Source organism: Suillus paluster (assembly GCF_016628075.1).
Source record: "Suillus paluster strain FC165 chromosome Unknown EDB91scaffold_209, whole genome shotgun sequence".
Taxonomy (NCBI): Eukaryota; Fungi; Basidiomycota; class Agaricomycetes; order Boletales; family Suillaceae; genus Suillus; species Suillus paluster.
Genome location: NW_024537769.1, coordinates 12,073 through 36,110, shown reverse-complemented (window position 1 = coordinate 36,110; position 24,038 = coordinate 12,073). Strand labels below are relative to the sequence as shown.

At 50.3% G+C, this 24,038-nt stretch overlaps 4 protein-coding genes across 4 annotated transcripts; 1 reads left to right on the top strand and 3 right to left on the bottom strand.

The window, feature by feature from the left end:
- Positions 1-5,200: 5,200 nt before the first annotated feature.
- EDB91DRAFT_1351558 (quinon protein alcohol dehydrogenase-like superfamily) lies at positions 5,201-9,535 on the bottom strand (the record flags this gene model as incomplete). Its single annotated transcript, XM_041326139.1, has 11 exons — positions 5,201-5,800; positions 5,851-5,943; positions 5,998-6,027; positions 6,079-6,185; positions 6,235-6,972; positions 8,215-8,512; positions 8,568-8,576; positions 8,627-8,731; positions 8,800-8,889; positions 8,956-8,982; positions 9,035-9,535. 11 exons carry the CDS (start codon positions 9,533-9,535, stop codon positions 5,201-5,203), a joined length of 2,598 nt encoding a protein of 865 aa, XP_041169154.1.
- Positions 9,536-11,788: 2,253 nt separating this feature from the next.
- EDB91DRAFT_1256690 (uncharacterized protein) lies at positions 11,789-13,640 on the bottom strand (the record flags this gene model as incomplete). The annotated part of the gene is made up of 8 exons (XM_041324208.1): positions 11,789-11,848; positions 11,904-11,965; positions 12,022-12,103; positions 12,164-12,266; positions 12,326-12,428; positions 12,479-12,632; positions 12,683-12,767; positions 12,817-13,640. The coding sequence occupies 8 exons, from the start codon at positions 13,638-13,640 to the stop codon at positions 11,789-11,791; spliced, it is 1,473 nt and encodes a 490-aa protein (XP_041169153.1).
- Positions 13,641-13,937: 297 nt separating this feature from the next.
- Positions 13,938-15,043, bottom strand: EDB91DRAFT_1176862 (acyl-CoA N-acyltransferase). The gene is made up of 5 exons (XM_041320398.1): positions 14,900-15,043; positions 14,829-14,847; positions 14,638-14,767; positions 14,524-14,579; positions 13,938-14,475 (listed from the first exon to the last, which is right to left on the bottom strand). Exons 1-5 carry the CDS (start codon positions 15,022-15,024, stop codon positions 14,230-14,232), a joined length of 576 nt encoding a protein of 191 aa, XP_041169152.1. The 5' UTR covers positions 15,025-15,043; the 3' UTR covers positions 13,938-14,229.
- A 145-nt stretch (positions 15,044-15,188) lies between these two features.
- EDB91DRAFT_1279031 (nucleoporin Nup186/Nup192/Nup205) lies at positions 15,189-22,497 on the top strand (the record flags this gene model as incomplete). Its single annotated transcript, XM_041324698.1, has 13 exons — positions 15,189-15,354; positions 15,405-15,848; positions 15,904-20,058; positions 20,081-20,308; positions 20,363-20,527; positions 20,590-20,711; positions 20,766-20,915; positions 20,970-21,213; positions 21,268-21,342; positions 21,400-21,539; positions 21,596-21,719; positions 21,775-21,980; positions 22,039-22,497. The coding sequence occupies 13 exons, from the start codon at positions 15,189-15,191 to the stop codon at positions 22,141-22,143; spliced, it is 6,324 nt and encodes a 2,107-aa protein (XP_041169151.1). The 3' UTR covers positions 22,144-22,497.
- Positions 22,498-24,038: the final 1,541 nt, after the last annotated feature.

Below are 24,038 nucleotides of genomic sequence, written 5' to 3'. Positions count from 1 at the left end.
TCGTGTGTTCTTTGAGAGTGGTGACAAGCTCGCCTCCAGGCATCCCAGATTTTGAACGAGGACACGCAGTATCCGTTCAATTCCGACTCAGAGTCACTGGCAGCAGTCGCAATCAAGGTCGTTCCCTCGTGTTTTCACTTCACAGCTTCATAGGCTGTGCAGCTGAAGCGCCCAAACCTTATTTCCCAGCGTCAAGGTTGCACCCCGCGACTTCATCAGTCGTCATTTTCAGTATACGACATGATAAGCTCGTAACATACGCCGCTCGGTCTTCATCGGTCTTCGTTGGAACCCATCATGGTTTCCATCCGAACTCTCGCAGTCCCGCAGTTCTTTTTTTTCAATTTGGTGACAATCCATTTCCGCTATGTTCCCCGTGTCGCTGTACAATCACACCCAGTTACGAGGTCGCCTGTCTTCGCATCCCGGATTTTGACCGAGGGCTCCTGCTCCTTGTATTTACCAGTTGCGATCATGTTTGTGTCAAGCGAGTAGATGACTACACAAATGTATTCGTGCCCAGTCTTGATTGGCTCGAATATGATCTCTCCTTTCTCCTTGTATACTATACCCAGCGCTCAGCGAATTTTCTATCCATTATCTCCGTGCAGATGCAGCTCCAGCCTCGGGACATTCAAGTTGCTTCATCCTGTTGTGGTTGGACTGCTCTATGATCGTAAGTAGTGCTGCCGTGGTCCGGTTTGGTCAGGTTCACAGAGGGATGAGCGAAAACCAAGAACTGGACCTAGGTCCGGTTCTACCAGACTCAACGAACCCCGAACTGGACCTTTGCGAACGGTTCGGAATGGTCAGGTCCGGTTATTTTCAGGTTCGAACGTGAACCGAACCTAATTTTTTTAACAGCGAGCCAAAAAAAAACATCGATATTTTACAGTGCACAACAAAAACGTAGATAGTACTTGTACTCATAGCTACACATCGAATGAACAGGTCAATGAGATTACTTACTCCCCACCAGGCAACAATGTTGTCAACTTCCTCTAGCGGCGAAGACAGATACATTGTGAGTTCTTGACGAGGATTATGAGCACGTTGGTCCGCGGCTTGACGTGTTTTGATGGCCTCGCGCATCCATGCATCACCGTACCGATTTTCATGCAAGGGTCTTGTTGGCAGAGTGGGTTCTTTGGCAGGTGCCCGAGCTGGCGGTTTATAATACTCGTCAAACTGTAAACGTAAATTCAGGAAGGATAGTGAGCAGACAGAAATAATATTACTTACCACAGCCTCAAGATGAGCCCTACCATCCGCAACGTCTCGAGTGTCCCATCGATCTTCGACATAGGCAAGCTTGTAGTTGGGGTCGAGGACTGTAAATGTAATTTATATGAGGGTGCGCGTGAAAATAATATTAATGCTCACCGAGACAAATGAAATATACGTCAGAGTCACTCGTTTTCTTGTAGTACTTATCAACGTTCTTGAGTCCATGCTTGATTGCGTCTGCGATTGGTGCGTACTGCGCGTCGTTTGTCATCTCTTGCCACCGGTCAGCAAGGCATTCCAACGTAGGGATCGTTTGTGATGCAGTTGGGTGTTTCGCAGATGAGAAGGATTGTTGGGCAGTCGCTGGTTCCTTCAGGACTTGATGAATGAGTGTGAGGTGTTTCCAATCGTTCCGATCGAGCTTGAAATCATCATAAGACTTGTTGCGAAGATTCAGCACTTCTTTACTTTCGTCAGCGAGGTTTGTGAAGTGGTTCACAGCCTATTCAATTATAAATATATATCAGACTGATGAACACTGATTAAAAAAAAAAGGCTTACCCGACGTAAGAGTATCATGCGATCGATACATTTATATAGCGAAGCCCAACGAGTCCTAATCCACTGCAATAACTCAAGCTCGGGGACGTTCTCTTCTTTGCAGGCCTTCTTGAAGAAGGCACGAGCTTGAGGCGATTTTCAAATCTAATAATACCAATCAGCAAGAGCATAGAATAATAATGTAGTACGTACCTGCTCAATGAGTGCGAGGGCTTTACCGAGCGAATCACCAGTGTTGAACACGTCATCTTTCTCACAATCACCATTAACTTCCATGGCTGCGAGCTCCTTATTCAAAACGTCGAGATCATCATTGTTCCCTGTATCGAGCGCCTGACGGATCTTCTTCATAAGCGCAGCTTGAGGAGTAGGTGCAACCGCATCTACGAAGTGTCTTGCTGCAAGGTTTAGTATATGCTCCTGGCATCTGATGCGGTGTGTGGCTGGTATCCACTGGACACCCTCTGGATCAATTTGACGAGCGACTTCCTTCATTGCAGTATCGTTGTTGCTCGTGTTATTGGAGGTCATCCACCCGAGCTATATGAACCATTAGCTTCGCTGTAGGCAGTAGGATAGTAGGCCAGACTTTACCTTTTCTCGGAGGTTGTATGTGTCAATTGAGTCGATAAGCAAACGAGCAATGTTTTGCCCGCTGTGATTGCCCTCGATGTGTTCGAAACTAAGCTGCTCGCGATGTAACTCCCATTGTTGGGGTTTGTCATCTGGATTCCAAATATAATGGCCAGTGACGGAGAAAAAACGGGTCGCCGATGATTGAAGTCCAGGAGTCGAACATCATGGAGACTTTACTATCAACCTTTGCAAGATGTTCGCGTATAACATTGACTACAGCTTCCATACGTGCCTTGATGGTTTCAGTGAGCTTCGTGCGGTGAGGGATGTCACGTTCAGTAAGGCCAGTGCGAACATAGCGAAGTAAGTTTCGGAAAGCTGGTTTGTCAACCAGCTGCAGCGCCTCATCTTCAGTCACAATAAACTCCATTATATACTCCAGGAGCCCTGCCTTGGTGAACGTAGGCACTTTGGTGACAAGTATAGCATCGAGGGTAGATTGCCTTGACCTGTCAATTATTCAGTTTCACAATATACAAAATGTTAGTTAAAGCTCACAGGGCCCGATCCTCGTCAGCTGGAATAGTGCGAGGGTGCATTACAATTCCTGCAGCTTGGCAGCGAGCCTTGTAGAACTGAAAGTGGTTTTTTTTTCCTGATAGAATATGTTAGTAAAAGTCAAGAGATCTCACTGAGAGAACATGAACGTACCGACTAATGTGAGTGTACAGCGTAGAGATACCTCCTCGAAAGATGTGCCTGCTCTTGGGTTCACCAGCATCCCTACCAAACACTGTTAGCAGAAAACAATGCATGCAGTGATAACTACGTACTTGCAAGGGTTGCAGACCCAGTGCGTTTCATGGCGAGTGAAGGTGGTGTGAATGTCAGCGGTATGTTCGCTCTTTGCCAAAGTAGCTTGGACAGCCTCGGGTTCAGCGCTGTCATCCGGTTCGGTGTCATCGTCAGGTTCGGATTCATCTTCGGCTTCGGGCTGGTCAGCGCCAGGCTCCAAAGGATCAGTATCGCTGTCGTCAAGGCTATCATCAGATAATAAAGACGATAGAACTTTCTTGCGGGCCGGTTGAATTTCGTTAGCGCTGGATAAAGCACGTTTTCGGCTCATTGAGGAATAAACATTCTCGGTATCCCGCAGGCGAGCAGATGGCTTGGACTTGCGAATGGATCGTCGAGAACCAGCTGTAACTGGCACTGGTTTGCAACCTGTGAGAGTAGGCGCAGAGGAAGGAGTAGAGAGCGGGACAGTATCATCAGGATCATGATAAAAGACGATATCCTTGGCGTCCTTAAGAGATCCATCAGCATTGAGGGCGCATGCGTCAGATTCAGACATGATGTTGAGTGGAAATATCACTCACCTGGTGGGGCTTGCTCCTTTTAACTGCAAACAAAGTAAACAACCGATCTCCAAAGTGATATGCATTGGAGGATCCTGAAAATATATCAATGTTAAAATAAATAAAAATGTGCTTGATTTGACAGTTGATTCGTACCTTGAGCCTTATTTGAGAGCCGGGGGTGCGGGATGCGAGCCTCCGGACAGAATTCAAAGTCGGTGCAAATCTTGAGGATCTCAGAAGTTAAAGTGACCATGAGGGCAGAAGTTGAAGTCGAAGTCGAAGTGACCATCAGCGTGTGCCTCGCCGATATCGCGAGGACACTTCGGTTCGGGGTTCGGAACGGTTCGGGAAGGTCTGAACCTATGCCCGAACCGTTCGGGTGATGGTGGACCGCGGACCTCATTCTGGTCCGGTCCGTCCAAAACGTGGAACCATGGACCGAACCAAGGACGAACCTGACCATTGGTCAGGTTCGAACCATGGTTCGGGACCGGACCACGGCAGCACTAATCGTAAGTTACAACTGTGTCTCTATTGCGGAAGATTGATATATGATGTTATTGCCATTAGAGGAGTCGTCACGCACGTCACTCATCTTTTACTGCAACAACATCTACATCGCCCGGACTTTCACTGTTAGTGATGTGTCGGACGTGCGCCCGATCGCATTGTGCTTTGCCGTGTATGATTCCAGGGCTTACTCTAGCATAATGTGAATTGATTTCTCCAAGGACATCCGAGTGCTTGAACACGAATCAAGTTAACTGTGCCCACGTCAAAGGTTTGTCAACTCAGTCCGCCTCCCAATCTCACAGCACTCCGCGCAGGTTATCCCCTTGACTTCCAATCCTATTTTTCCTCGTCCGATGAATCATGGTAGCCACGCGCTCGCATTCGGACGAGAGTCTGAATTCTGGAAAGTAGGAATCAGATACCTTGTATGTGACGCATTGACCTTGATCGTCTAATAGAGAACATGTGGTATGCTCGATACGACATCACATCTTGGTGACGCTCCGCATTCGACTTCCGGAATAAGCTCGCACATTGTGCTGCATCTAGTGTATCTCGCCCTCGCGCCGTCGGCGCAGAAGTCAAGCTTGTGTTCACTAGTAGCATATTATCATTTGCGCGGAATTTCGGAAGATTGACACACTGGACAGAAGAAGGTTCAGCGATTTTAGAAAGGTACAAAAATCAACAGGAATGATACAGTGGATCATGCAGCGGCATTGAGGAGCCTAACGATACGAAATACAATGTCTGAAGCTGTCTGAGTGTTACATATGATGATGGGAGATGATGGGGAGTGTGATATCGTCGAGAGAAAAAAACGGGGAAAAATAATCAGTCACGTAGTAGGGGGTCTAGGCAGAACACACCAATGACGAGTTGTAGGGTAAACTGGGAAAAAATGAGAGAGATTCTCGTGATGGACAAGAAGGTAGTGGATTAATGATGGCCCTTCAGTATATTCAGGAGAAGTACAACAGATAAAGAGCCAAAAACTGAGTCCAGCGTCCAGCATGTCTTATGGTTGCATTAGGAAGCGAAGTGGTCGACATTGTAGCAACGGAAGTAGCGGCGACGGCAGGTGTGCTGGATGACGCGACAGTAGCCAGTTGTTGCGAAGAGGGCTGGAGGTGAGCTGCCCCACTAGATTGCTGCGTGGCACTGGCCTTGGGAGGTGGCGAGCTCCCTGCAGCAGCATTTTTCGGCTTCAATGGAATTGGCCTCCAGTTTCTCTCGTGCGGAAGCGTTCCTCTGTATGATATGAGGCTGAAGTTGAAGCCCAACAATAAAAGAAACGTACGCGTTTTCCCTGTGCATACGGAACAGTCGACCATTGTTGGTTGCTCCTGCAGCTCAATTCTTTCGCCATTTCCTCTGCGCTGAGGAAAAAGGTCTCGAGCCCAGTCGAGAGAGCGGGATCGGGATGGCGCATCGTGTGTATCAGAGTGGGTGCGGCGAAATAAGGAGAAATAGCGGCCAAGAAGTGTGCTTCCATGCGGTGTTGATGATAGATCGGCACGAGGATGAACTGCAGTCCGGGAGGAGCGACTTCGTGGATTGAACTGAAGATATGAAGGTCAGGAAAACATTGGATAAGACGCTAACTACATACGTGAGAACGATCTGGTAGGGTCGTCGAAAAAACCTGGAGGCGATCGATAGGGAATGATGGCGTCGCCGGTACAGGCCGTCGTGTAGCATCATCCTAGAACGCACATATTCAACAGCAATAAAATGTTTTTTATAAAGCGCCACCTACATCAAGTAACGCCTTGTCACCACCCTGCGGCTGGGAGGGCACATTCAGTTCCTAGAATGAAAGGAAACCTTATAAACTGACATTTGGATCCAACAGATTGTCGAGGCCAGCGTCTTTAACAATTGCAGAAATGTCCCATGTGTACATGTTGTTGTCACCGCCGCCAGTCACCAGCTGCTTTCCATCTGCTGAAAACTGACATGCAGAACACTGCCTCTGCATGACGGAGGGGCGAACTGATGGGTTGGCCATTGTCTAGGTTCCACAATCTCGCTGTCTGGTCGGAAGGTAAGCTTGCGAGGATGCGGCCATTCGGAGATATTGCAATGGTACGAATACTGGTGCTCCCATTCAGAACGGAGGTCTGCTGCCATGTTGTGGTATTCCACGTTCTAATCGAGCAATCGGCCGACCCGGACATAAACGACTTTCCATCTGCAGTCCAAACTAGGCACTCCACCATACTTGTGTGTCCTTTGAGAGTGGCGACAAGCGTCCGTGTCTTCGCATCCCAGATTTTGATGGTATTTCCGTCCTTGGCGCAGGATCCACCAATCGCGATCATGGATGTGTCTGGCGAGTAGACAACTACCCACACGCGTTCGTAACCGGTCTCGAATGGACCGAGGATGATCTTCCCACTCTCCGCGTCCCACTCCCTCGTAGTCCCTTCGTGAGATCCGCTTAATACTCGCCGACCATCTCGACTCCAGCAGAGAGAAGTCACGATGTTTGTGTGCCCTATCCATCTAGCGATGACCTTGCCTGTGTCGATGACCCACAACCTCATTGCACCGTCAAAACTCCCGCTGACCACTTTCTTCCCATCCGGGGACAACGCTATGGTCCACACTTTGATGTCTCCGTCCCGCCAGTCGTCCCCAATCTGTTTCCCGCTCTCCAAGTTCCATACTCGGAGCGAGCCATCCCATGAACAAGTAATGACCCGCTCTCCGCCTGGTAGGTGTATGACGCCTGAGACAAATCCAGTGTGTCCTTCAAATTTCTGACGGGGCGTTATCAGGTGATGCGTCCAGCATCCAAGAAATTGGTGAAGACATGTTTTAACTACCGAGCGCAGCGCAGTCTCAGCTTTCGTCCATCACAGTCCAAAGTCATCACTTACTAGCTACGAGAAGACGTTTTCAGCAGGACCGGACGTATCGACACGAAGACACCATGGGCGTTTTTGTCGATGGAGATTCAGAATGGAAGTTTGGCTTGTTGATGTACGTTTTACATGCTGTATCCTCGTGTAGCATTCTATAATAGGCTGTGCAGCTTAAGCGCCCAGACCTTCGAATCACGTAATGACGTTCCGTCAAATCTACAACGGACAGACTGTGCACGCCTTCCACGTACTTTTCCCGCTCAATTTACCTGGATCGATGTTTCATGTCCTCACTGTGCCATCCTCATTCACATTGTCACACCGTTCGACGCCAATGGTATATTGAAAGTTGCCATACCACCCTCGTCATGCCCGTCATCTGATATCCAATGCGCCACTCTCCAAGTTCCATACTTCGAGCGAGCGATCCTCTGAACAGGTGATGATCAGGTAAGTGCGAGATCTCCAAGGGACGAATTCCGCCATGCCCTAATTATAGCGAGGCAGCGAGGGCGGCGGTTGCCAAGGACTTTAGGGATCCAGACGTCCATTGGAGTAGTCCTCTTGGAAGCATGCCAGAGGAGTTGGTGGGAGAGACGAATCATTCTATTTTTCAGCTTTGAATTTTCCAACTTTGAGAATCCACTGTCAGGCTAGATCTGACCTCGTCAAGATAGCTTGGATGTGTGTCACCCTCCATAGGACCTGGACGACGACGTCAAGGAGGGACCCGATGTCACAATAGAAAGTTATCAGTGACGTCATCCGATACTTACACGCATCTCTCGCCCTCATGTCGTCAACCCAGAAGTCAAATACTGACTAGCACTAGATATGCCACGGAGTTTCGGAATGGTCAACGAAGGTTCAGGAATAGGATGGAAAAATCAACAGAAAATTTGAATGATAGATTGGATTATGCAGCGGCATTGACAACAATAAAAACTACAAAGTATGAGTGTTACAGATGTGCGATGATGAGTGTGGTATCATTGAAGGGTAAAAAAAATCAGTCACGTAGCAGGGTGAGTTGCAGATCCAAGGAAGAGTGGTCAAAATATGAGAGATCCTTGTGAAAGACGAGAAAGTAGTATATTAATGATGACCTTCGGTATATTCAGGAGAAGCACAACAGATGAAAAGCCAAAATCGAGTCCAGCGTCCAGCATATTTTATGGTGACATGAGGAGGCGGAGTCGTCGACGTCGTAGCTGCGGAAGTAGCGGCGACAACAGGTGTGGTGGATGGCGAGACAGTAGCCAGTGATTGCAAAGATGACTGAGGGTGAGCTGCACCACTAGGTTGTTGTGTGACATTGGCCTTGGGAGGCTGCGAGCTCCCTGCAGCAGCGTTTTTCGGCTTCAATGGAATTGGCCTCCGTTTCTCTCGCGCAGAAGCGTTCCTCTAGTATATGATATCAGATGGGGTTGAAACATCTGGAAGGAAGAAAAGAACATACGCGTTTTCCCTGTGCATGCGGTACATCGACTACTGCTGAGCGGTGCTGAATCGCCTCACCATCTGGTCTGCACTGCGTTCCAGAGATATCGCAGGGGTCGGAATGGGTGCGGCGGAATAAAGAGGGAAAGCGGCCAAAAAGGGTGCTTCCATGCAGAGGAGCGGCTTCGTGAAGAAAACTAAAAGCATGGAGGTCAGGAAAACATTAATAGGATGAGACGCTAACAACGTACGTGAGAACGACCTGGTGGGTCGTCGAAAAATCCTGGGAGTACTCGATGGGCATCATGGTGTCGCTTCACAGGACGTCGTGTAGCATCATCCTAGAGAACATATATTGGACCGCAATGAGATTTTTTTTATAAATGTGCCATTGTTGTGTCACATACATTGAGTGGTAACGCCTTGTCCTGCAGCTGGGAAGGCGCATTCAGTTCCTAGAATGAAAGAAAATCCTTGTAAACTGACATTTTGATCCAACAGAAGATTCTCGAGGCCAGCTTCTTTAAGAATTGCAGAAATGTCCCATATGTAAGTATTGTTGTCACTGCAGCCAGCGGCTAGAAGCTTTCCATCGGCCGAAAATGATACGCGGTCCATCGCAAGGAATGAATGAGATTGACTATTAGGCTGAGGGAGCGAACTGATATGCTGGCCGTTCTCGAGGTTCCACAAGTGCGCTGTCTCGTCGGTCGGTGCAGTCGCGAGGATGCGGCCATTTGGAGATAATGAAATATCATTGATACTGCTGTTCCCATACAGAACGGCGATCTGCTGCCATGTTGTGGTATTCCATGTTCTAATAGAGGAATCGAATGACCCGGAGATAATTGTCTTTCCATCTGCGGTCCAGACTAGGCACCCCACTGCACTTGTGTGTCCTTTGAGAATTTTGATGAGCTTGTGTGTCTTCGCATCCCATATTTTGATCAAGTTTTCGTCCTCATAAGATCCACCAGTCGCAATCATGGCCGTGTCTGGCGAGTAGACGACTGCGGACACCCAGTGTCCAGTCACTGATTCCGAGGATTGTATTTCTGTTCTCCATGTCCCACTGCCTCGCAGTCCCATCGGAGGATCCGCTTAACACTCGCAGACCATCTCGACTCCAGCAGAGAGAAGTCACGATGCGTTGTGTGCCCTATCCATTTAGCGACGACCTTGCCAGTGTCGATGCCTCCACAACCTCACTGCACCGTCCATACCCCCGCTAACAATTTTCTTCCCATCCAGAGACAACGCTATGGTGGACACTTCACTTTCTCCGTCCCGCCAATCGGTCCCCGATCTGTTTCCCGCTCTCCAAGTTCCATACTCGGAGCGAGCTGTCCTGTAAACAAGTAATGATCCGCTCTCCATCTGGCAGGTGTATGATGCCCTTGACAGATTTGGATCCGGTTCGTCCTTCAAATTTCTGGCAGGGCATTACCGCTGATGTCTTCAGCCAACGGAAGGAAGACATAATCCAGGATTTCAACTAATACAGACGGCAGCATTGTCTCAGCTTTGATCGATGCATCCAATGTCATCCATCACAGTTAAAAGTCATCACTTACCAGGATATGTTTTCAGCAGGACCAGACGTCTCGACACGAAGACACCATGAGCGTTTTGGTCAATTCAGAATGGAAGTTTGGCTTGTTAATGTACGTTTTACATGCGGTATCCTCGTGTCCACAGCTTACAGCATCCAATAAAGGCTGTACAGCTGAAGCGCCCAGAACTTCGAGTCCCATCCACCCCACCGATCTAGGATCGGGGTTTCATATTCTCACTTCCCTCGTCTCGCCTGCCATCATCTTATGCGACACTCTCAAAATTCTATAGTTCGAGCGAGCCATCCTGAGCAGGTGATGATTTTCTGTCCATCGGGCAAGTACGAGATCTCCAAGGCATGACCACCATGCCTCGACTCATTTCTGTCATTATCATGATAGCAATGCAGCGAGGGCAGCGGTTGCCAAGGACTTGGGAAGAAAAGCGTCCATTGGAGAGCGTGCTTGGAGTTGGAGGTATGCGGACTCCAGAGTGATAGCGGCGTGGGTGGGAGACACGGGCCACTCTACTTTCTAACTTTTCTGTCTGGCCCATGCGTATGGACGCCACCTCGTTGAGAGCAGGTACAAAAAACCGATTACTTCCCACCACGAAAATGACAGTCATGTGCAACCTATCGCATGTCAATATTTACCTGAACTGACCTCCCTCGCATCGATGGACAGAACTTGTGGATTCTACTAGCAACCCTAATTAATGACTCCAAGAGCTCGACGTTCCGCCCGGCCAATGGGGTGTGTCCTATTATATGTCGATATTTCGGCGCTGACCTTCGTCATCACGATACCTCGCAGACGTCGTGAATAATATTGACCCCTGAAGTCAAGACTGGACTGACAACATGTTTGATCTACGCAGAGTCAAAGTTATGGAATTAAATCGATGACGCCATATAGGGCGTTTTGGAAGACGTGGAGACCAGTGTCGACCATGTGTTTTCTTGTCAGGGCGAGTTTTATTTTTGCAATTGTTTGAGCGACGGGGTAAGTGTTGTGATTGAGCCGAAGGGAAAGGCGCAACTTTGGAAAAAGGTGGACGAAGATATCCCGAACACGGTGCGTGCGGGGGTGCTCGCGCTTTATGCAGCATAGTGGTTCGAACAGTCGGTGTGGTATCGCCATGTCTACCGAAGCAAATGTATGATATCTGACTCAATCACTGGGTCCACGTTCAATTGGAGGCACAGGGGAATTCCGACTCTGAATCGTTTATGAAATGCCCGTCATCTTTGGCTTGTAAATGTGCTAATTTTATATCGGATCAATGGCTCTTCTGCTCACCATTCAGCTACAGGCCGTAACAATGGAGGTTGTCCCTGGTGTACCCCTCGGCATCCATTGGAACCAACTCGCTGGGGGTGAACAAGTGTGTGATAGACGGAGGACAACACTTGCAAGTACCGCGTAGGACTCAAACTTCCCACTAGTGTAGGCCTGAGGGTACGTGTTTCGCAAATGAACGAGAGCTGCATATATGCGCTAAGATGGCGCGTCACGGCTCAGTTAACAGAGTTTGTGCTCATGCAGTGTATGGTCCAGTTGTGCGAGCATGCAGAACGTAGCAGCCCTTGTTCCAACGCCATCACAGAGATCAAAATTGGTTGCTTTCCTCGTCAAAGGGATATACATGAAGACAGAACTTCTGTGGTATAACAGAATGCACACATCACTTCAGGTCTTCGTCATCAGAAAAATCGAACCCTGCGGCATGTAGCAGGGTGGCGAACTGTGTGCGAATTCATCAAGATAAGAACGCGAGTGTTATACGAAGAGGAACGAACCTGAACTTTCGCAATGGAACGAATCTGGCTGAGGTCGTAGCCGGGACGTTCGCTAAGATCAGCTGCAGGAATATTATTAGCTCTGGGATGAAATGGAAGGGGAGGGGACGAGACTGACCGCTGTTGTGGTACATGGGGTCCGCAATTGGGCCAGCACGCTCAAACACTTGGGTTGCAGGGAATCCTTGCTCGTGGAAGGACTAGAGGAGCACGATACCAGTCGGCACGTGTTTGTGCATACATGGAGTGATAAAACTAACCTGGTGATCGCTGCAGCATGCAGCGGTGTAGCCCACAGTAAGCTCAGGGCTGTAGATGGCTGACATGTTGGAAACAAGTTGAGCCACTTCTACAGTACCGATGCTGTGTGATGCAAAAGATTCTTTATGTCGGATCCAGCTTATTAGGTAAAAAGGACGCACTACATCGGAAGTCCAAGTTGAGGAGGTTCGCCTGGGGCATGGTACCCAAGCATATCAGCCTGGATCATCACAGTGATATTTGCATTCTTCTGGCGCATCTCGCCTGCATGGTGTCTTAAATTTTCGATGCGTACTAACAGATGGTTGACTCACGGGCATAGGCCTTTGAACCGTACAGGCCTTGTTCCTCGCCTGCAAACGCGACGAGCTCTACATTGCTGCGGAATTTGACGCCGGTGTTGGCAATGGCACGTGCGATACCAAGAAGGGCGATAGTGCCTGAGCCATCATCATTTCCTCCGGGAGCCTGACATCTATTCAGAGCATGACCATGGGGGACGTAGATATAGACATTACCCTCTGCGAACCAAAGGAGCCACGAGAATCATAATGCCCAGATATGAGGACAGTGGCTGTTGTGTCCACCGACGCAGAGTATTTGCTATAGATTCACTAAGCAAACACTAGAAGAACGAGCAGATCTTGTTTACCAGGCCACGTTCGGTGCGAATCCGCGCATGAAAGGCTTGAGTTCGCAAGTTGCGCCCGTCTCCTCGAAACGCTCCTTGAGCCAAGCAGCAGCGACACGAGAGCCGTCCGCGAATGAGTGCCGGGAGACGATTCCAGACACTCCATCTTCACCGGTGAGCCACCTGATATCTTTCCGCATCTGAATCAAGGAGATGCTGTTCACGACTGATGAGACAGTCGGGTCGAAGCGAACAGTCTCGAGGAGGTTCCTGACGTGTTCGAGAGCAGGTTTTGGGACCGGGAGATACGACGAGGGTTGTTTGGGTAGAGTGTATGGCTTCCAGTAGCGAGGGAGCAGCGCCTCGATGCTGGGCGCTAGACTTGGTTCGATGGCGATGAGGCCGTAGGATCCTCCTTCTGGTTGGATGTTTACCAACTGCAACTCTATCCCAGGATCTGCAGCAGACAGTATCTGCTGATGACCAGATAGCTGCTGTCCACTTCCCATAATGTGTCCGTCCTCTTCCAACCACCTGAAGAAATCCTGGACCTCCGCCTGGTACTCTGGAGTTACCAGAGCACTATCGATAGCCGCCTCTTGCAGCCATATAAGTTCCCGGTCACCGTTGGCTTCATATGGAACCAGAGAGGCCTCGTCTAAGCCATGGAAAGAACTGCTATCAAGGCATGGAAGTGAGAGACGGAAAACGCTCCGTCCTCCGTATGTTCCATAGAAATTGTCCGTTAAACAACCTGGTGTAGTTTCAACGGTTACAATGTTTGGCGTATATGGGGTGATCAACAGTAATGCGGTAGCAAAACCAGCAGGTTGGGAGAAGACCATGGCGGTCTGCTATCAACGAAAAGCACTGGGGCACTTATCAGGTCGCGTGAGACCTGCCTCCAGAACGCGACTGGACGTTTTGGGACAAGCTACCAGGAACTTGGCTGTGAGAAGCAACCCGGAACGGAGCAGAACAGCGGCCAACGGCAGCAATAAACGTCCATCATTGGTCCATATATAGTAACGCGATACCGTTATACTTATCGCTGGGATTTAAGTATAGGCAGTAACGTTTAGCCTTCCGAACAGACGAAGTAGTCAGTCATACTTCGCAGGTCACGGTTACGGCACTTAACGCCTGCGCGTCTGAGGAAGAAGGGCTCTATATAGGCAAAATCTCGATCGATGAATCATGAACTACATGAAAAGATTACAATCTACAAATATAACTACAGCAAGTGAGAGCATCGCATGTATGTGGGGTATAGTGCCTCGATACGATGAGATACAGGAGATGAATGGTTGAACCTAGGTTGAGCAGTGGTTATACACGTACAACTGAGACGATGCACAGCTAGGGCCATTATGACTAGACAGCCAAATTAGGATGTTAGGATCAGGCGAAATGATATGAGTCGTGTGACTGGAATCAACGATATGAGACCTCGTCTTCGTCATCGGAAGCGACTGGATAAGAGAGAATGTTGTGGGTTGGGGAACGCTTCATGTAGTGGGGGAGGTTTCGGTCCAATTCTGATGGAGGAACAGGGAGAACCAAACGGAATGCATCCTTTCCGTTAAGGTAGAATCGATACAGCCGCTTCTCGCGAATGAACCCCAAGGATTCGTAGAGGGAAAGAGCCGGTGCATTGTCATACTCGGTTTCAAGGACGACCTAGTTGGGCGTCAGCAAACCTCCGAAATCTGGATATGAAATACGCACTTCATCTACTCCATGTCGTCTCATGACTTCCACTGATCGTCTGACTAACGTGCTTGCTGGAACCGGCGGTTAAATACAGATGATTGGATAAAAGCGCACGTTGTTACAGCATACCTACACCACGTTTGCGCCAGCTCTTATTGACGCTAAGCATAGCGATATAACCTCTATTCGAGGCATGCTTGTGCATGCTCTGCTTGCACACGATGACGCCTATCGGTTCCGACGATCCCGCAGGTATTGCCTGAAGTGGGTGACATCTAAGCATTCATTTCAGGTGATAGAAAGGGGTTCGTAACACGCACGAGGAAAGCTAGTTGTGGCCTACGTTCGCGAAGGTAAGTCCAAACGAAATAAATGATAACGGAAGACTTACCATTGATGGAGGAAATAACGATATGTATATATGACATATGGCTCACTGAGCTCACTCTGAACGAGAGCCATAATGTGTGGTAAATCAGATTCGCCTACATATTGTCTGTACGATATTTCAGTCATTGTAGTTGGGAGCAAGAGCGGAAACACGACTCATCATTGAGGCGAGCACGCGAGCGAGCAATATCCCCAAGTCCACCGCGCGGTCTCCGGTGGACCGCCAATATTCCCACGCGTACAAGGTGCAAATTCCAACTAACGCCTTGTCTCCGACAAGCATCTGCACTATGGAGTCAATATCGCGACTTAGAAGTGTACTTTTAACAAGCCTAAGTTCTCGTGGACATGGAGAGCAAGAGCTTTTTGACGAACTCATGATGCACAAGCAGCGGCTGCTTGAGTTGTTCCAGGTAGGACAGAGCAGTCAACAGGAACAACAAGAGCTGCGAAGTGGTGAGTACTTTGCATCTGCATCGACGCGTAAAATCCAATAATTTATACAGGAAGGATCACGATCAATGGCAGGTCATTGGCAATCAACGCGGATTTTGCTCAGCAGGCAATATTCCTCGCTCAGCAGCTTAAATCCTCCGAGAAATACATCGCGAGCATACTGCATTCCGTCATGACCGAAAATTCAAATATCGGCCCAGTTGGTTGCATGGAAGCCACAGTCGTCGAATATCACCAAAGACAACGTCATCTGGTCGATTGTCTGCGTTACATCTTTGAGGCTGCAGAGTTGGCTGAGTTGCCAGAGGCACCGCGACTTTACAAGCGACTGGAAGCTTTCGCTAGGCTGGAACTGGTTCCACCTACACAAGGGCCAGGGGGAGAGATGTCACTGGCATTGCGAATATTTAAGGAGCTGGAGAACCTGGGGAACACAGTTGCACGGGCACAACAAGCAAAACAAAGTGCCGTGAGCAATACGGTAGCTCCTTCCGGTGAGTTCTGCCACGGCTTCCCCTGTTGTTGATCTCTGATAGACCATTGTTCAAGGTGGTTCACCCACTCTGGGTTACGACATCCTCAGTGCACGCTGCGACTCACTCAAATACGAGAGACGATACCTTGCCACTGTCTACTTCCAGATCGCCCGTCTTGGATGTCTCACGGTATCCGATATCCGGACATCCCTCGACTGGCTATCCGTGAATCCTAACGATGCTATGACATTCTATGTCCTCACCGCCATTCTGGCTGCCTTTGATTTGGTGGACCCCTCTTCTGTCGGTGGCAAGAATCGCCAACGGCTGGCTACAGACAACACAATGATAACATACATGAAGCAGAAGCTCTCCCGCACTACCGAATGGAAGGATACTGGGTTGAAAGCAACCGTGTTGCTGAAGTGGACTCTCCTCTTGACAGAGACCCGTCACCGAGACCCCTCTCTGGAGGCCAGGGAGGGTTTCAAAACATCAGAGCTTGAGACTCAGATTTGGAACGCCGTCCAGGGTGATGCATTTACGTACCTCACCACAGCGCTTATCCAGCTGCAGCAGAGGTCCAGAACCTCCCCAGCCACGTCGTTCGCAGCCTTCATTGAGCTTACCCCTGAGCAGGAGCAACTAAGAGAACCACCTCATGAAGACTTTAAGCTCGCCGTTCTGAATGCTTGCGATGCTCTCGTGCGCTCGGTTATCACCTATGCATCCTCAGAGCTACGCAAGATCAAGCAGCGTCAGGAGGACATCGTTCTCGCCAGCGCACGTCTCTTCCGATCGTTGACGCATTCTGGGCCAGACTCAGACCCTCAAACAAATCCTCGCAACGATATCGCCATGTTGTACTCCTTCATTGGTCTCCTATACTCCATTCTTCCTCCCGAACGAGCTCTGCAGTTCTGGGGGGCTACGCCACTCACCGAAACCCATCGTCTCACCTATCTGGAGCTCACGGAGACCAATGCAGGCAGACTTCCTTCCTTCCTTCAATGGGCAGTCTGGTCCACGCAAACTCGTGATGTTATCATGTCCACTGCGTTATACGATATGTTGTCTGGTTTGGCAAAAGGCCAACAATGCAGCGAGCTCGCATATAACTTCCTTGCTAGAGGTGGTGTAGAAGTCGTACCGGGGAGCAGCCTAGCTGGAAGCTCATCGCACTACAGCGCTGGTTCGGCTGTGTCCTGGTTGATCATATTCGCTCTGCTAGAATCCTGGGCAGCTTCACCCAGTAGCCCCAAGCCCCATCCACCTCCGCAACAGAACTTGGGAGGATCGTTCAGTGGCTTCCGGTCATCACATTTCGCCGAGTCTCAAGCTGCCTCCCAACAGCAGCAGCAGAAACAGGTTGCAATAGGACCCAACGATGTTTTACTCGCCCAAGCGTTCCTCCGCCTTCTATCTACGGTAGTATCGTGCTCAGTTGCTGTCCGCCTCGCGATCTCCGGAAACTCGCACTTCAGGGCTATTCCAACGCTGGTCTCGCTGATACCTCTTGGGATACCCTTGGAGCTGAAGGGAGCCATCTTTGACGCCCTCGCAGCATTTTGTGAACCCGGGGCGGGCGTTGCTGGAGTGGAGATATGCAGATCAGTATGGACATTGATGGAGCGGTTAGAAGTCATAAACGTCCGTGCAAGTTCTTCCCGTGTCGGGGGAGTATTGCATCCCGTCAAGGGCGTCGAGGTGGAGCTGGACGAGGTTGAATCAATTCATAAACTCTATCCCGCTACGATCCCCTTCCTCAAACTCCTCAGCACCCTCATTCACACTCCCAAACGCCTTTCCTTGAAGGACCTCGTAACGGATTCGGAGCCGCTGAACACCATTCCTGATGCCCTTGGTCAACCATATCGTCTTCCTGGGATTGCACCTTATATATCCTTCGTTATCGACAATGTTTTCGCTAATATCCCGCGGAGAGAGTATAGGCGACCTTCAGACAGGTGGCAGATGAATGACTTGTGTTTGTCCTTCGTCGAGCGAGTCCTCGCGAGCTACGATCTCGAGCTATTGGTCTCATCGGGTGAAGATGTCGTCTTGAAGCGGGAGGCCATCGTTCCCCTCCTCGTCCACCCTGGGTATGATGTCATGCAGCGTCTCTTGACGACCTCGCTATTACAAACCAGCATCTTGACGTACATTGTGGATGGCATAGAAGGTTTCGAGAAAGGTTTCGCAGATGAAGAACCGCATTTCAAGAATACGATCGTGCGTGTTTTGCGAATCGTCCACCGCGTTCTGGACATCCAGGATATCTTCCTTGATGTGCTCGTACCGCTCCTCACAGAGTTTGATAGCTCGCAGTTTGTCGGCGTCGCTCATGCTCGGTCGTATTACACGCGTTTCGATCAAGCGCTGTCGTATGGCACGCAGCATATTCCTGCGATTGCTACGTATGTCGTGTACCCTTCATACCCTGAGCTCGTCCTTCTCGCCGTCAAGATCGTCACGCAGTTATCATCGTCGGTCAGCAACCTGACCACCCTCATCGAGCGCAGCAACGACTCGGATCGCATCCTCAGCGGTTTCAGGCAGCTACTCAGTGTCGAGTCATTCGATGATGTAGATGTTAGCGAGACGCAGGCTGAACAGGTGACCGGCGCTGGGGCTCATGACAGAGAAGCGCAAGAACCACTCGATCAGGCGATACGGCTTGCCATCCTCGAATTGCTCATCCAGAACTCACGTCCAAACCGACCATTTCCCACTATCGGCCATTTCCTGTTATTCGGTGGCCCAGAAAACGAGCATCAAATCCAAGATCCACACGCAATGGGTGCACGCAAAACGTGCGCCCATGTCGTCATTGACCTTGTCAACGCCGGCGTCCCAAGAGTGCACGCAAAAGGCAAAGAACGCGAACGCGAACGCAGGCTTGCGCGCCAAGTCGATCCATTGTTCATTTCTATCCCTGCTCTGGCAGAGCGCTGCTACCAGGTGATCCACCAGCTCTGTGTACACCCACGGACATCGGAGTCCACTATGCGATATCTACGCACGCGAGAAGACTTCTTCGCGCGCCACCTCGCAGCCATACCTTCCAAAGCCCCAGAAACGCACGAGGAGCCTGTCATCGAGGTACTATATCATGACGGTTCTCGTGTTATCACCAGCGTATCAACTCTACGATCGTTCATGGGCGTACGCTCTCGCGTCCTTGACCTAGTATCCCTTGATCTCCACGTCCTGACCCGCAAAGGCCACCACAAGGGCATTCTGGAGGTTTTGCAAATCATATTCGGCTCAGAAGTGATGCCTGGTGAAGATACGCTTGATTGGGATGTGGATGCATTGCAACCGTTCCAGGAGATGGGCCAGTCTCATCTTAGGATCATCGAGTCTGTCCAGTCCCTTAGCTTTGACTGGTCAGACAGCTTAGCCGTCCATCCTGTCGATCTGGAGCTCCTCGGTCAGCTCAACCTCCAGTCCTGCATCCGTGTGGATAGCACCGGGTGCGAAGTCGTTGATAGATCTGCGCTGTTGTCCCTGTTGACGCTCGCGCGACGTTCCCTTCACGCTCAAGGCCGAATCACCAATAGCGCGCACGCTGACAAACTGAACGCTGAAACCTCGTACGTCTTGGAGAGCTGTGCGATCGAAAACAATCGCCGTGAGGTTGCTTTTGCTGTCGCTACCGGATACGAAGCATGGTGGAGGCTATTAGACATCACCCTTACCAAGTGCTTCCAGCGTCTGCCGCACGACAGACGTGAAAACATGCTCTTTGACTTGCTACACGTTCTACCTACTGCTATCCGTTCCTCTGATATCCAGGAGCCTACTGCGATTCTCCTTTCGGAAGCCGTGCTGTCTTGCATCACGAAGCTGCGTGAAGATCGACGTCATCAAGTTATGCTTCAGTCTGCTGGCGGGGACACTGATGCGGGCTCTTTGCCTGCGGAGAGACTGTTTGCGCTTCTTCGCAGCATCCTTGACTGTATCCTGGATAACAACCGTTCGGAGCTGGTTCGCGGCAACCTATACGCTTCTTTGATCAATTACTTCCACCTCATCGGAGGGAGTGATCAGAGGCCTTCGGGAGAGGCGTCAATGGAGACATTTGGGAAGCACTCGTTATCGATGTCGATGTCGATGTCGATGTCTCTCTCTGCAATCTCCTCACGCGATGATTTGTCCCTGAATGAATCTCGATCCATCCGTGGGACGCCAACGCCTGCAACAAATGTCTCGGCGCTAGAGCTGGGTACGCTGGCCGCGTTGAAAAGCGTGCTCGAGAGACTGGTCACTGATCGTATCCCGGGACGCTATCGATGGTACTGAAGTTTGGAAGACCGTCGCTTTCATGCTGCTAGACTCCCTCTCGCAGCTATGCCGCTCGGACAAGTCCCGCATGCTCCTTACATCTTTGGTTCGCTATGGGATTTTGTCGAACTTCGTTCAGGGACTCAAGGAAGCGGAGTCGCAAATGCAGTATGTGTTGAAACCAGACCCAGGTGCGTGCACAGTGAGTAGGCTTTATCTGGACAAAACTGAAGGGAATGATGCAGATGATCTGAATCCTCTGTACGTTTACGAGGCGAAGATGTCCTTCTTGATACGGATGGCACAAACGAGGCCGGGGGCGGAACGGTTGCTTGAAGCTCGAATTTTCCCGATCCTGAGTCAGTGCGAGTTCTTGGACACGAGACCAGAAGCAGATCAGTCGTTTATGGGTGTGTTGGTTTTTGTCTTCCTCGGAGGTATTTTTTTTTTGGGTGCTGAGTTGTTTATGAAGACCAGGATTCCTTCTTGCCTTCAGCTATTCAGCGATACCACCAGATTTTCATGCCGGCGCTTCAGCTTGTTGCTGGGATGCTGACGACGTTGGGAGCTCAGCATGCTACAGCGAGTAGTCAGGTAAGTTTACTTTTCACTTTTTTTGTGGGTGGGCGTTGACTAACTCGCTATCAGGCGCTCGACTTTTTATCCAGCCATCGAGAGACGATCATCATCCTCCTAAAAAACGATTCTGAAGAGATTGGGTTGTCGATCGTTCAAGAAATCCACCTCGTGGTATCGCTGAGCAGAAGTATCCTAACGCCCGTTCCGAAATCTGAGCTGGTGAGTCCCCGTTACATGCTTTGTGTTACTGGAGTACTGACAATGGTGGTCTAGATGTCGACAAATTCTGGGTTTGGTGGTATTCACAGTGCTGTGTTGGGCCTTGCAGCGAGGTGCCTTGGAAATAGAAGCTGGAATCAAGCGGTGAAACCTCAGACGGACACTGAAGTTTCGCAAGCTAGCGTCTTTGCACCCGGGCACGGATCGACTACTCAATTTGACCTGAGTTTGAGGCGCCAAGAACGGTTGCTCCTCAAGGCGATCGTGGAGTATCTGGGAACTGCTAGTGAATTCACTGGTAAGGTAGTAGATGCTTGGCTGGAGCGCTGGTTGATTTTATTTTTCACTGCAGAACCTGAGATCACGCTGGTGCTTTCTCCTGTGGTCACGGTCCCTCGACATGACGAGCGGTCGTCTCGTTTCGTAGGTATGTGGTCGTCCTCTTTACTGCCACCCCTCATTGTCTTACAACGATTTGGCATAGCCACCATACCAACAGTCGGCGATGCCATCGAGACGCTGAATGGACTGTGCGACGATCTTTCAGAGACGTTGAAACAAATAGCTGACTTGTCTGCTGAATTGTCCTCGAGAGATCATATTCGAGTCGACAATATCCAAGAGGTACGCCTGCCTGCATGTCTGTATCAAGAGTTTGGGTTTGAACTTTTGGTTCGCAGATCGTCAGCGTATCTGATCCCGCTTTCCTGCAAGATCTAGATATTACGCAGAAGAGATCGTTGATATTCAGAGAGTATGAGCGGCTCAGGAACGAGGCTCAGGATGAGGTCAAAAACATGCTCGGTGAGAATTGATATCGAAATGCATTGTTGGGTGATATTAACGAGTGTATGCGCAGGCACTACTGAGATGGTGCTATTGTTGCTGTGGCGCCATCTGGTGAACTATGTCGAGCGTGACATGTCGAGCAGCGCTACCTCAGCGCCAGCCATGAATATGAAGAGCACTCTCAGGCTTCTTCCACCTCCAGATTCTGATTCGTTCAAGGCGAACGCGGGCAAAAGATTAGTTGGTGCGCTGGCGAGGTTATCAACACTGGATTTGGTAAGTTCCTTCGCTTCTGTGTTCGCGTGGTTTTTGATGACGGCGATGGTCCTGTCAGACGGTGGATACGCTGGGAACTGAGTGGCAATCATACCAGGGATATATTGAGATTATGTCGCGGAGGTTGAGGGACACGGTTGGGTTGCATGAGGCTCTGGAGTAGATGTTTCGTTGTTGTAATTGGTTGTGTTCTCAAAATTATCGCACAGTAATACTGCGCTCAGGATGGACTGATTGGCCCATGAGGATAACTTATAATGAGGAAGTAGTTACATAGTTATCGTGCACGTGTGCGGATGGTAGGATACAGCCGTTCATGCTTCGATTCCTGCTGCGGCAACTGCTTCTATCATGCTTCACGTGTCACCAGAATGATCTACATGAGGATTGGAACTAGAGGTTTTAGGAGGTTTCCGATTCTCGGTGTTCCTCCGACCTCGTCAATATTGAAGTCACGGAGTTGTCTTGCATGTAGATATCTATGATATATTCTGAATCAAGGACTTAGATGGGCTTTTGCAGCGACTCATATGATCCACTACACCGGCCTAATGACGTCGGAATGAAAAAAGCTGAGATAATATGTAGTTCAACGCCTGAAAATAAGACGGAATGCGAAAAGCAACAAGTTCAGACTCTTTGCTGGGGTGATCGTGGCTTGGAGACGTTTCTATATGTGCGGGTCAGGTGCTGCATCATGAAAACTACTGGAAATACAGACCTTTGCAAGTTTCTGCCCTTCGGATAGAACAACGAGGCAAGATCGCAGGCCCTTCAAAGACCACTGCCTTTCGAGCCAGGAGAGGAGATGATTATTCCAGAACGTCGTAAATATGGGGTTGAGAGTATCGTCCCACGGGTTCGCAACTCGCGAGAGATGAAAGGCCCAATTTTGACAGGCGTACTTGAGAGCATCTGAAGCTGATAGAATTCGTACCCGTGCACCGCTTGCGAAACTTGAAAAAGCCTTCATGGTGTGAATGGTTTGCGTATCTGGTGTGAAACAATCTTTTGTTGAATGATCTGGGTGGTGGCTAAAGGCCAGGAATGCCGGAAACATCAGGAAATCCGGCAAGCTCTTGAACTGTTGGATTGCTTGAAAAGCTGGCTGCAAGCGCGATTTTCGGATGATTTTGAATCTGTTGACTGCCTCCGACGTGCTCGAGAACTCTCTCATTGTTACCCAAACAGACGCCGCAGGAGTTGATTGCCATGATTGACCATGGGGCGTCCGCAGCCACTCTCGCCCCCTCTGGGTCTGTAGCCATTCTCGCCCGCCCGAGGTCTGCAGCCACTGCAACCCACTCGGGGCCTGCAGCCACTCTGGCCCACCCTCGATCTGCAGCCGTTCCACCCCGTTCGGGGTCAGCAGCCACTCTCCCCCACCCTGTGTCAGCAACCACTCTCCCCCACCCTGCGTCAGCAACCACCCTCGCCCACTTTGGGTCTGCAGCCATTCTTGCCCAGTCGGAGTCTTCAGCCACTGTTGCGCGCTCGAGTCCTGCAGCCACTCTGACCCGCCCTCACTCTGCAGCCACTCTCTACCATTCGGGGTCTATAGCCATTCTCCACCGTTCAGGGTCAGCAGCCACTCTCTCCCGCCCAGGGTCAGTAGCCACCTCTGCCCGGTTGGGGTCTGCAGCCATTCTTGCCCAGTCAGAGTCTTCAGCCACTGTCGCGCGCTTGAGCCCTGCAACCACTCTGACCCGCCCCCACTCTGCAGCCACTCTCTCCCATTCGGGGTCTGTAGCCATTCTCCTCCGCCCTGGGTCAGTAGCCACCATCGCCCGCTCGGTGTCTGCAGCCACTCGCACCCGCCCTCGGTCGTCAGCCACTCTGTCCCATCGTCGATCTGCAGCCACTCGCACCCGCCCTTGGTCTTCAGCCACTCTGTCCCATCGTCGGTCTGTAGCCACTCTGACCCGCCCTCGCTCTGCAGCCACACTCTCCCACTCTCGGTCTGCAGCCACTTTCTCCCGTTCAGGGTCAGCAGCCACATCTGCCCTGTCGGGTTCAGCAGCCACATCTGCCCTGTCGGGGTCAGCAGCCACTCGCACC